Source organism: Nerophis lumbriciformis, linkage group LG07 (assembly GCF_033978685.3).
Source record: "Nerophis lumbriciformis linkage group LG07, RoL_Nlum_v2.1, whole genome shotgun sequence".
Classification (NCBI taxonomy): Eukaryota; Metazoa; Chordata; class Actinopteri; order Syngnathiformes; family Syngnathidae; genus Nerophis; species Nerophis lumbriciformis.
Window position 1 is genome coordinate 9,631,489 of NC_084554.2, and position 13,512 is coordinate 9,645,000.

A 13,512-nucleotide genomic window follows, 5' to 3' on the forward strand; every position below is an offset into this window, starting at 1 on the left:
ATGCAAATTTATTGCCATAATGGATGTGATTATTATCACTAAGCACATATTTCTTCTGTTTCAAGCTAGCTTCACGGCTAGCTTAGCCAGCTTAGCTAACATATTTAGCTCGTCCTACAGTAGTTGATAATGATGCTTGGGAAACTAAAAAAATGCAGTTTTTTTCGCCATAATGAAGGTAATTATTGTAAATTTACAAGAGCTTCTTCCACAATGTCTTAATTGACAATTGTCATGAAAATCGGCGTTTTCTGATCAGTGGCCGATCAATTGGCACATCCCTAGAAAAAACGAATGATTTAAATGACTGTTATAGAGAACTTTTTAATTTTGTTTAGCTATTGTTTACTATTGACTTTGTTTTGAATAAACAATTGTATGAAATAAAAGATAATAAGGAAGTACTTAAATTATTTTGTTGATATTGTTCAACTGTCAATAGAACTCGTGAATGGAAACATTTTGAGGAAATATACAAATCCCGTTTCCATATGAGTTGGGAAATTGTGTTAGATGTAAATATAAAAGGAATACAATGATTTGCAAATCCTTTTCAACCCATATTCAATTGAATATGCAACAAAGACAAGATATTTGATGTTCAAACTCATAAACTTTATTTTTTTTTTGCAAATAATAATTAGTAAAGTAGTAAAGTAGTTGGGAAAGGGCATGTTCACCACTGTGTTACATGGCCTTTCCTTTTAACAACACTCAGTAAACGTTTGGGAACTGAGGAGACACATTTTTTAAGCTTCTCAGGTGGAATTATTTCCCTTTCTTGCTTGATGTACAGCTTAAGTTGTTCAACAGTCCGGGGGTCTCCGTTGTGGTATTTTAGGCTTCATAATGCGCCACACATTTTCAATGGGAGACAGGTCTGGACTACAGGCAGGCCAGTCTAGTACCCGCACTCTGGCTGTCCGGGGTCGGGACCCGGGGTGGACGGTTGGGAACATCTCTGTGCTCCTGACCCGTCTCCGCTCGGGATGGTCTCCTGCTGGCCCCACTGTGGACTGGACTCTTACTGTTATGCTGCATCCACTATGGACTGTACTCTCACAATATTATGTTAGACCCACTCGACATCCATTGCATTCGGTCTCCCTAGAGGTGGGGGGTTACCCACATATGCGGTCCTCTCCAAGGTTTCTCATAGTCATTCACATCGACGTCCCACTGGGGTGAGTTTTTCCTTGCCCTTATGTGGGCTCTGTACCGAGGATGTCGTTGTGGCTTGTGCAGCCCTTTGAGACACTTGTGATTTAGGGCTATATAAATAAAAATTGATTGATTGATTGATGAAGCCACGTTGATGTAACACGTGGCTTGGCATTTTCTGGCTGAAATAAGCAGGGGCGTCTATGGTAACGTTGCTTGGATGGCAACATATGTTGCTCCAAAACTTGTATGTACCTTTCAGCATTAATGGCACCTTCACAGAAGTGTAAGTTACCCATGTCTTGGGCACTAATACACCCCCATACCATAACACATGCTGGCTTTTCAACTTTGCGCCTATAACAATCCGGATGGTTCTTTTCCTCTTTGGTCCGGAGAACACAACGTCCACAGTTTCCAAAAACAATTTGAAATGTGGACTCGTCAGACGACAGAACACTTTTCCACTTTGTATCAGTCCATCTTAGATGAGCTCAGGCCCAGCGAAGCCGACGGCGTTTCTGGGTGTTGTTGATAAACGGTTTCCGCCTTGCCTAGGAGTGTTTTAACTTGCACTTACAGATGTAGCGACCAACTGTAGTTACTGACAGTGTGTTTCTGAAGTGTTCCTGAGCCCATGTGGTGATATCCTTTACACACAGATGTCGCTTGTTGATGCAGTACAGCCTGAGGGATCGAAGGTCACGGGCTTAGCTGCTTACGTGCAGTGATTTCTCCAGATTCTCTGAACCCTTTGATGAAATTACAGACCGTAGATGGTGAAATCCCTAAATTCCTTGCAATAGCTGGTTGAGAAAGGTTTTTCTTAAACTGTTCAACAATTTGCTCACGCATTTGTTGACAAAGTGGTGACCCTCGCCCCATCCTTGTTTGTGAATGACTGAGCATTTCGTGGAATCTACTTTTATACCCAATCATGGCACCCACCTGTTCCCAATTTGCCTGTTCACCTGTGGGATGTTCCAAATAAGTGTTTGATGAGCATTCCTCAACTTTATCAGTATTTATTGCCACCTTTCCCAACTTCTTTGTCACGTGTTGCTGGCATCAAATTCTAAAGTTAATGATTATTTGCAAAAAAAAAAAATGTTTCTCAGTTTGAAAATCATATGTGTTGTCTTTGTAGCATATTCAACTGAATATGGGTTGAAAATGATTTGCAAATCATTGTATTCCATTTATATTTACATCTAACACAATTTCCCAACTCCTATGGAAACGGTGTTTGTATGTGATATATTTGGTATTGGTATATATTTGGTATTGGTATTTCACTCATGGATGGTTATTGGAATCGGCAGCATAAAACCGTGATTGAAACATCCCGAGTAAAACCCTAAAGTCTTACAGTCGTACACAACATCAGATAAACTGAGCCGTGACAATCCAGACCAAAAAGGATGTCTGATATATGCACCGTGTCATTTTAAGTTATATTCTTAAACAAATTTCTCTCAACACGCCCTGCGAGTAAGCCAGTCAACCATGCATAAAACAAACTCTGCCTATAAATAACCCAATCGGCGTCAGGTCAGGCACTGTGCATGAACACGGTCTGCCAGCCTTCTCTGCACGCCAACTTTTTTAATGTCATTATGTCACAACGGAGAGCAAACACTGACCTATTGACGTCTCCTATTAGCTGCTGACAGTAAGTGAACCGCTCAGCTTCTCCTTTTACAGCCTCAATCAAGTTTTACCCGGGTAAAAGGATCCTTCCCTGGTTGGTTTCCATCATTGTTGATGCCATTACAAATCGCCAAAGCTTATTTAGATTGTCCACTGGGCAGCGGATGCCCGGTTCGATTGTGAGGGACCAGTAACTGCATATTATATTGACCGGGCAGCTACTGTGGCATTGTGTTTGGAGTGGTCTTTCCAGGAAATAAGCCTAATACCACTCTCCGTTCATGCAACTGATATTTCCACTTGATCACTTATTTTGACGTGTGCTACTGTGAGAGTCTAACTGAAACCAGTCTGCAGACTCAATAGGCAAATGTTTCCCAGCAGGCAAACGACATTGAAACAACGTTACATGCCCTTTAAAACTGACTTGGAAACAAAGTTGCAGAATAGTTGTATTTGTAAATTCAGATCCACGTTGTTGGTTGGGAACATACCAAAATTCAATGGTCAAATCAACGTCACAACCTGACATTGAATCAACGTAGTCAAAAAGTATGTTGTTTCGACGTGTTTGTGTTGTAGGATGTTGGTTGGGAAATGCCCAAAATTCAATGGTCAAATCAACGTCACAACCTGACATTGAATAAACGTTGTTAAAAAGCATGTTTCAACGTTGTATTTGTGTTGTGGAATATTGGTTAGGAAATGACCAAATTTCAATGGTCAAATCAACGTCACAACCTGACATTGGATAACGTTGTCAAAAAGCATGTTGTTTCAACGTTGTATTTGTGCTGTAGAATATTGGATGGGAAATTACCATAATCCAATGGTCAAATCAACGTCAGAACCCAACATTGATTAAACGTTGTCAAAAAGCATATTGTTTGAACATTGTATTTGTGTTGTAGAATTATGGTTGGGAAATTACCAAAATTCAATGGTCAAATTAACGTCAGAACCCAACATTGTTTAAACGTTGTCAAAAAGTATGTTGTTTCAACGTTGTATTTGTGTTGTAGAATTTTGTTTGGCAAATGACCAAATTTCAATGGTCAAATCAACGTCTCAACCCAACATTGAATAAACGTAGTCAAAAAGCATGTTGTTTCAACGTTGTATTTGTGTTGTAGAATATTGGTTGGGAAATGACCAAAATTCAATGGTCAATTCAACGTCACAACCTGACATTGAATAAACGTTGTCAAAAAGCATGTTTCAACATTCTATGGTCAAATCAACGTCAGAACCCAACATTGATTAAACGTTGTCAAAAAGCATGTTGTTTCAACGTTGTATTTGTGTTGTAGAATTTTGGTCGGGAAATGACCAAAATTTTATGGTCAAATCAACGTCACAACCTGACATTGAATTAACGTCATCAAGCATGTTGTTTCAACGTTGTATTTGTGTTGTAGAATATTGGTTGGGAAATGACCAAAATTCAATGGTCAAATCAACGTCAGAACCTGGCATTGAATAAATGTTGTCAAAAAGCATGTTTTTTTAACGATGTATTTGTGTTGTAGAAAATTGGTTGGGAAATGACCAAAATTCAATGTTCAAATCAACGTCACAACCTGACATTGAATAAACGTTGTCAAAAAGCATGTTGTTTCAACGTTGTATTCGTGTTGTAGAATAATGATTGGTAAATGACCAAAATTAAATGGACAAATCAAAGTCAGAACCCAACATTGAATAAACGTCAAAAAACATGTTGTTTCAATGTTGTATTTGTGTTGTAGAATATTGGTTGGGAAATGATCAAAATTCAATGTTCTATTCAATGTCAGGTTGTGACGTTGATTTAACGTTGTCAAAAAGCATGTTGTTTCAACGTTGTATTGGTTTTGTAGAATTTTAGTTGGGAAATGACCAAAATTTCAATGGTCAAATCGACGTCAGAACCCAACATTGATTAGACGTCATCAAAAAGCATGTTGTTTCAACGTTGTATTTGTGTTGTACAATTTTGGTTGGGAAATGACCAAAATTCTATGGTCAAATCAACGTCAGAACCTGGCATTGAATAAACGTCGTCAAAAAGCATGTTGTTTCAACGTTTTATTTGTGTTGTAGAATATTGGTTGGGAAATGACCAAAATTCAATGTTCAAAGCAACGTCACAACCTGACATTGAATAAACGTTGTCAAAAAGCATGTTGTTTCAACGTTGTATTCGTGTTGTAGAATAATGATTGGTAAATGACCAAAATTAAATGGACAAATCAAAGTCAGAACCCAACATTGAATAAACGTCAAAAAACATGTTACAATGTTGTATTTGAGTTGGAACTTATTGGTTTGGAAATGACCAAATTTCAATGGACAAATCAACGTCACACCCTGACATTGAATCAACGTTGTAAAAAAGCATGTTGTTTCAACATTGTATTTGCGTTGTAGAATATTGGTTGGTAAATGACCAAAATTAAATGTCAGAACCCAACATTGAATAAACGTCAAAAAGCATGTTGTTTCAACGTTGTATTTGTGTTGTAGAATATTGGTTGGGAAATGACCAAAATTCAATGGTCAAATCAACGTCAGAACCTGACATTGATTAAACGTTGTCAAAAAGCATGTTGTTTTAATGTTGTATTTGTGTTGTAGAATATTGGTTGGTAAATGACCAAAATTCAATGGTCAAATCAACGTCAAAACTCAACATTGATTAAACGTTGTCAAAAAGCATGCTGTTTCAATGGTATGTTGCAGTTGCTCGACGTCAGTACCTAATTGCTGTCAAGGTTGTTTTCAGGTCCTGTGCCTGCTGGGTTAAGCGTGCTGTCACTGAGCCCGGCACTCAATATTAATCTGGCTCACTGTCCTCATATGAGGCAGATGGTATCTGACAAACAGGAACCATGTGGCCAGACCGCTATCGACTATGCGTGGGAATCTAACAGTGGCATTAATTAGCGCCAACTTTGGCTGTAACCCTCACAGTGCGGAGAAACTTTGCATTGAGAGTTGATGCAAATGAAATTAAATGATGGGCAATCCTTTATATTGTTTGCTTTTCAAGCCTATAGAGCTCAGTTGCAAAAAATGGTCCCATCTCATTCCAAACAGTTAAATATGACAAAGTGTACAGTTGCAAGATTATATTGTGTAATGACTAAAATGTGTATTGATAATGGTAGTCAATGGGGTCTGTTTTTTGTCCCTGTGATGCTACACTGCCTTAAAGTTTATAATCTGACACAGCAGAAAAATAAAACAATGTATCAAAATAATTGTATTTATTCAGTCATGATCAAATGTTTACATACACTTGTAAAGAACATAATGTCATGGCTGTCTTGAGTTTCCAATAATTTCTACAACTCTTATTTTTTTGTGATAGAGTGATTGGAGCACATACTTGTTGGCCACAAAAAACATTCATGAAGTTTGGTTCGTTTATGAATTTACTATGGGTCTACTGAAAATGTGAGCAAATCTGCTGGGTCTTAACTTAATTTTAGTGTGGTTCTGCTTGTTGCTTTCACGAGTAAAAAATATATTTTCTGCATTGAACTTATGACGTTGTCTCGTTGTTGACATAAATAAAACCACAACAAAAGTAGCTTGCCACGTTACATCAAGCTATTGCTAACAGCGTTGTAACGGACCGAAAACTCATTAATTGCAAACCCCAAAACCAGTGAAGTTGGTACTTTGTGTAAATCGTAAATAAAAACAGAATACGATGATTTGCAAATCCTCGGCGCAAAGTGTAAAAGCCAGCATGTGTGATGGTATGGGGGTGTATTAGTGCCCAAGACATGGGTAACTTACACATCTGTTGCCATCCAAACAAGGTTATCATGGACGCCCCTGCTTATTTCAGCAAGACAATGCCAATGAATGTGAATGAATGATGGGTTCCCACTTCTCTGTGAGCGCTTTGAGTATCTAATAATAGAAAAGCGCGATATAAAATCGTATCCATTATTATTATTATTATTATTATTATTATTATTATTATTATTAAGCCACGTGTTACAACAGCGTGGCTTCATAGTAAAAGAGTGCAGGTACTAGACTGGCCTGCCTGTAGTCCAGACCTGTCTCACATTGAAAATGTGTGGTGCATTATGAAGCCTAAAATAGCACAACGGAGACCCCCGGACTGTTGAACAACTTAAGCTGTACATCAAGCAAGAATGGGAAATAATTCCACCTGAAATGTCTCCTCAGTTCCCAAATGTTTACTGAGTGTTGTTAAAAGGAAAGGCCATGTAACACTGTGGTAAAAAATGCCCCTGTGCCAACTTTTTTGCAATGTGTTGCTGCCATTAAATTCTAAGTTAATGATTATTTGCAAAAAAATGAAGTTTTTCAGTGTGAACATTAAATATCTTGTCTTTGCAGTCTATTCTTGTGCAGCCCTTTGAGACACTTGTGATTTAGGGCTATATAAATAAACATTGATTGATTGATTGATTGATTGATTGATTCAATTGATTATAGGTTGAAAAGGATTTGCAAATCATTGTATTCTGTTTTTATTTACCATTTACACAACGTGACAACTTTACTGGTTTTGGGTTTTGTAGATTACTCATTAAATAACAGCGTTATTACAAATACTTTACACGAGCCACAAATCTCGAACAACATTGTGTGCACTCGACAAAACTCACTTCCGATGCTAATTTCATGAATTTCATCAATTAAAAATGCACTAAATGTGAAAACTCTTTTTTTTTTCCTGTTGCTTTGTTTAGCTAGCACACTTTCACCTTCTTCAGAAAGGGGTAAATAAAAAGTTATGACATTTTGAAATTAGTGAATTTTCACCGGTTTTAATAATCCATGACTTTTAATATTTGTCACGTGAAAATTATACTTTTATCACTGGAATCGTCTTCATGTAAATCAATTCATCTTTGAAATGTCATCACATGTGAAACCAATGCTGGCAATGTTGGGAACAAAACATCCATTTATATCAGACCTGGAAAAATCCGGCCCGCGGGCCACATGCGGCCCATTAAGATTTTCAATCCGGCCCGCCAGACGTTCTACATCATTTTTTTTAGACCTTTAACATCAAAAGTGTAGCCGCCATTATGATGTGCAGTGCTGTTTTTAAATGACCGTAAGTCTTGAACTATAGAAAGCATTTCAATGGTTGAAATCTGCACTTTTGAGTTGTTATAGGAGTTATTAGGGTAATCTACGTCACAGCAGCTCAGACCAGGAACAAAGCAGAGTGGGCGGGGTTTGTTTTCAAACGCATGTGTCAGGAACAGATGCGGAAGCAAATTTTTACAACAAATTTCTGCATAAAAATTATATATCATATTGTAGGTATTTATTACACTTCGCATTCATATTTTGCTGTTTGTTACATTTTTGTTGTGTTTTGCTTGAATGTAAAAGATGTCTATGGAGGAGCTGGTCTGATGATCATATGTTGTTAATATTCAGTGTTTTATTGTTCGTAGTTAATATTGTAAATCCCACTTTCTTTATTTTCATGTACATTTTGGGTGTCCCATTCAGTAAAAAAAAAATGTAAAATTCCATTTATTTTTTTGGAGGTGGCCTGTCATAACTTTTTAAGAACTTTATCGGACATTGTGACTTTTGGTATTAGTGTTCCTGGGGAAAACAAGGGACCCAAACACAGATTTTTACAGCTAAATGTGTATATATAATTTATACACCCATACACATTGGCCCCTCAGACACATATTTTCTCTCAATGTGGCCCCCGAGTCAAAATATTCACCCAGCTCTGATCTATTTTGTCTATTTTTGACACAACTGTTGAGCAAAAACACAACAAACTGAATTGACTTTTTCCACTGTCGGCCAGTACAGGTGCCTATACCAAATTCCCTTCACTTGAGACCGAATTTTAAGTTTGCCTTCTTATTACTTAATAACGCGTGGGTCGTACGATACACGCACAAGTCGAACGTGGTTTTAGGGGTTCTGTGCAGTGTTCGGCACATGTATAAGGAGACAAGGTGTAAAACATCGATTAGTATGGCGTTATTTCCTGACTTCACTACGTGGGCAGCGTAATGACAAATGTCAACCAAAGTTATGATTTTCTTTACATCGCCTTTTCAATGCTGGTTTGTTTCGTGCCGAATTCTACATTTATTTTTGTACACATTTTGGTTACATTGTTGTTATGTTTTGCTTGATTGTAAAAGATGTCTATGGAGGAGCTGGTCTGATGATCATATGTTGTTAATATTCAGTATTTTATGGTTCGTAGTTAATATTGTAAATACCACTTTCTTCATTTTCATGTACATTTTAAGTGTCTCAATCAGTAAAAAACTGTAAAATTCCATTCCGTTTTTTTGAGGTGGTCTGTCATAACTTTTTAAGAACTTTATCGGACATTGTGACTTTTGGTATTAGTGTTCCTGGGGAAAACAAGGGACCCAAACACAGATTTTTACAGCTAAATGTGTATATATCATTTATACACACATACACATTGGCCCCCCCAGACACATGTTTTCTCTCAATGTGACCAAAATATTCACTCTGCTCTGATCTATATAGTCTATTTTTGACACAACTGTTGAGCAACAACACAACAAACCGAATTGACTTTTTCCAATGTCGGCCAGTACATGTGCCTATACCAAATTCCCTTCACTTGAGACCGAATTTTAAGTTTGCCTTCTTATTACTTAATAACGCGTGGGTCGTACGATACACGCACAAGTCGAACGTGGTTTTAGGGGTTCTGTGCAGTGTTGGGCACATGTATAAGGAGACAAGGTGCAAAATATCGATTAGTACGGCGTTATTTCCTGACTTCGCTATGTGGGCAGCGTGTTGACAAATATCAACCAAAGTTATGATTTTCTTTACATCGCCTTTTCAATGCTGGTTTGTTTCGTGCCGAATTCTACATCTATTTTTTGTACACATTTTGTTGTGTTTTGCTTGAAATGTAAAAGATGTCTATGGAGGAGCTGGTCTGATGATCATATGTTGTTAATATTCAGTGTTTTATTGTTCGTAGTTAATATTGTAAATCCCACTTTCTTCATTTTCATGTACATTTTAGGTGTCTCAATCAGTAAAAAACTGTAATATTCCATTCCGTTTTTTTGAGGTGGTCTGTCATAACTTTTTAAGAACTTTATCGGACATTGTGACTTTTGGTATTAGTGTTACTGGGGGAAACAAGGGACCCAAACACAGATTTTTACAGCTAAATGTGTATATATCATTTATACACACATACACATTGGCCCCCCAGACACATGTTTTCTCTCAATGTGGCCCCCGAGTCACTATTCGCCCAGCTCTGATCTATATTGTCTATTTTTTGACACAACTGTTGGGCAAAAACACAACAAACCGAACTGACTTTTTCCAATGTCGGCCAGTACAGGTGTCTATACCAAATTGGCTTCACTTATGACCGAATTTTAAGTTTGCCTTCTTATTACTTAATACCGCGTGGGTTGTACGATACACGCACAAGTCGAACGTGGTTTTAGGGGTTTTGTGCAGTGTTCGGCACATGTATAAGGAGCCAAGGTGTAAAATATCGATTAGTACGGCGTTATTCCCTGACTTCGCTACGTGGGCAGCGCGTTCACAAATGTCAACCAAAGTTATGATTTTCTTTACATGGCCTTTTCAATGCTGGTTTGTTTCGTGCCGAATTCTGCATCTATTTTTTGTACACATTTTGTTGTGTTTTGCTTGAATTGTAAAAGATGTCTAAGAAGGAGCTGGTCTTATGTTCATATGTTGTTAATATTCAGTGTTTTATGGTTCGTAGTTAATATTGTAAATCCCACTTTCTTCATTTTCATGTACATTTTAGGTGTCTCAATCAGTAAAAAACTGTAATATTCCATTCCGTTTTTTTGAGGTGGTCTGTCATAACTTTTAAAGAACTTTATCGGACATTGTGACTTTTGGTATTAGTGTTCCTGGGGGAAAAAGGGACCCAAACACAGATTTTTACAGCTAAATGTGTATATATCATTTATACACACACACACACATTGGCCCCCCAGACACATATTTTCTCTCAATGTGGCCCCCGAGTCAAAATATTCACCCAGCTCTGATCTATATTGTCTATTTTTTGACACAACTGTTGAGCAAAAACACAACAAACCGAATTGACTTTTTCCACTGTCGGCCAGTACATGTGCCTATACCAAATTCCCTTCACTTGAGACCGAATTTTAAGTTTGCCTTCTTATTACTTAATAACGCGTGGGTCGTACGATACACGCACAAGTCGAACGTGGTTTTAGGGGTTCTGTGCAGTGTTGGGCACATGTATAAGGAGACAAGGTGCAAAATATCGATTAGTACGGCGTTATTTCCTGACTTCGCTACGTGGGCAGCGCGTTGACAAATGTCAACCAAAGTTATGATTTTCTTTACATCGCCTTTTCAATGCTGGTTTGTTTCGTGCCGAATTCTACATCTATTTTTTGTACACATTTTGTTGTGTTTTGCTTGAATTGTAAAAGATGTCTATGGAGGAGCTGGTCTGATGATCATATGTTGTTTATATTCAGTGTTTTATTGTCCATAGTTAATAGTGTAAATCCCACTTTCTTTATTTTTGAGTACATTTTTAATGTCTCATTCAGTAAAAAAATGTCAAATTCAATTTAGTTTTTTTGAGGTGGTCTGTCATAACTTTTAAAGAACTTTATCGGACATTGTGACTTTTGGTATTAGTGTTCCTGGGGGAAAAAGGGACCCAAACACAGATTTTTACAGCTAAATGTGTATATATCATTTATACACACACACACACATTGGCCCCCCAGACACATATTTTCTCTCAATGTGGCCCCCGAGTCAAAATATTCACCCAGCTCTGATCTATATTGTCTATTTTTTGACACAACTGTTGAGCAAAAACACAACAAACCGAATTGACTTTTTCCACTGTCGGCCAGTACAGGTGCCTATACCAAATTCCCTTCACTTGAGACCGAATTTTAAGTTTGCCTTCTTATTACTTAATAACGCGTGGGTCGTACGATACACGCACAAGTCGAACGTGGTTTTAGGGGTTCTGTGCAGTGTTCGGCACATGTATAAGGAGACAAGGTGTAAAACATCGATTAGTATGGCGTTATTTCCTGACTTCGCTATGTGGGCAGCGTGTTGACAAATATCAACCAAAGTTATGATTTTCTTTACATCGCCTTTTCAATGCTGGTTTGTTTCGTGCCGAATTCTACATCTATTTTTTGTACACATTTTGTTGTGTTTTGCTTGAAATGTAAAAGATGTCTATGGAGGAGCTGGTCTGATGATCATATGTTGTTAATATTCAGTGTTTTATTGTTCGTAGTTAATATTGTAAATCCCACTTTCTTCATTTTCATGTACATTTTAGGTGTCTCAATCAGTAAAAAACTGTAAAATTCAATTTAGTTTTTTTGAGGTGGTCTGTCATAACTTTTTAAGAACTTTATCGGACATTGTGACTTTTGGTATTAGTGTTCCTGGGGGAAAAAGGGACCCAAACACAGATTTTTACAGCTAAATGTGTATATATAATTTATACACACATACACATTGGCCCCCCCCCAGACAGATATTTTCTCTCAATGTGGCCCCCGAGTCAAAATATTCGCCCAGCTCTGATCTATATTGTCTATTTTTGACACAACTGTTGAGCAAAAACACAACAAACCGAATTGACTTTTTCCACTGTCGGCCAGTACAGGTGCCTATACCAAATTCCCTTCACTTGAGACCGAATTTTAAGTTTGCCTTCTTATTACTTAATAACGCGTGGGTCGTACGATACACGCACAAGTCGAACGTGATTTTAGGGGTTCTGTGCAGTGTTCGGCACATGTGTAGTGAGCCAAAGTGTAAAATATCGACTAGTTCGGCGTTATTTCTTGATATTTGTGGTTACATATGGCAGTTTTTTGAAGCGGTAGTGAACCTCTGAAGTGGCGACATTTTGAAGGAAGTCTGGCGTGTGAAGCGAGACGCCTTACCTGTGACATTTGAGGTCGCAGGTTGATCTCCTTGAGGTTGATGGAGTGCGGCTGGAGGTTGTTGAGCAGATGGCAGAGGAGGACTCCATCCCGGAGGGTCTGGGCCAGGTCGAATACCTGCGCGGTCTCCCACGTCACCCGGTGGTTGGCTGGAAGCACCTTGCAGTGGATCAGCCACAGCGCGCATTGCCGCCAATATTCCATCATTACTCCTCTCCGTCGAGTCGGCGGTAGTTCGGATTCCGGATCTGTGGCGAGCTGGGACGGTGCTCCTTAAAGCGCGTCCATGGTGAGAAGGGAGCGGGAGGACGGGCGGATAGAGTCGGTGTGAGGATGGCAGTCTTGTGTGCTTGCATGACTGGATGGACTCTCTCTCTCTCTCTCTCTCTCTCTCTCTCTCTCTCGCTCTCTCTCTCTCTCTCTCTCTCTCTCTCTCTCTCTCTCTCTCTCTCTCTCTCTCTCTCTCTCTCTCTCTCTCTCTCTCTCTCCCCCCTACTCGCTCTGCCCGCCCCCTCCACATCCACTTCTTCCGCTTAACATTCTGTTGCAGGCACACAACATTACATCATTATACTTATCTTCTTACACGAATTAACACTCTGGGAATTATTTAATTTAAAAGGCATAGAGTAGCTAAAGGACGAAGAAGTCCTCTGGGAGTTAAGTGTGTTTGGATGCATGCTTGTTTCTACTTGATATGCTCAAATCTCTCTGTAATTCAGACGTGTGT

The 13,512-nt window shown here is 38.5% G+C and overlaps 1 protein-coding gene across 2 annotated transcripts in view; it reads right to left on the minus strand.

Annotated features, from left to right (window-relative positions):
* Positions 1 to 13,118, minus strand: part of LOC133609850 (guanine nucleotide exchange factor VAV3) — a 253,478-nt gene extending 240,360 nt beyond the window's left edge. For both annotated transcript variants that reach the window (XM_061965862.1, XM_061965861.1), the window contains exon 1: positions 12,783 to 13,118. In XM_061965862.1, the coding sequence (XP_061821846.1) occupies positions 12,783 to 12,989 (207 nt within the window). In that variant the 5' untranslated portion in view covers positions 12,990 to 13,118. The remainder of the gene's footprint in view (positions 1 to 12,782) is intronic.
* Between the last annotated feature and the right edge of the window lie 394 nt (positions 13,119 to 13,512).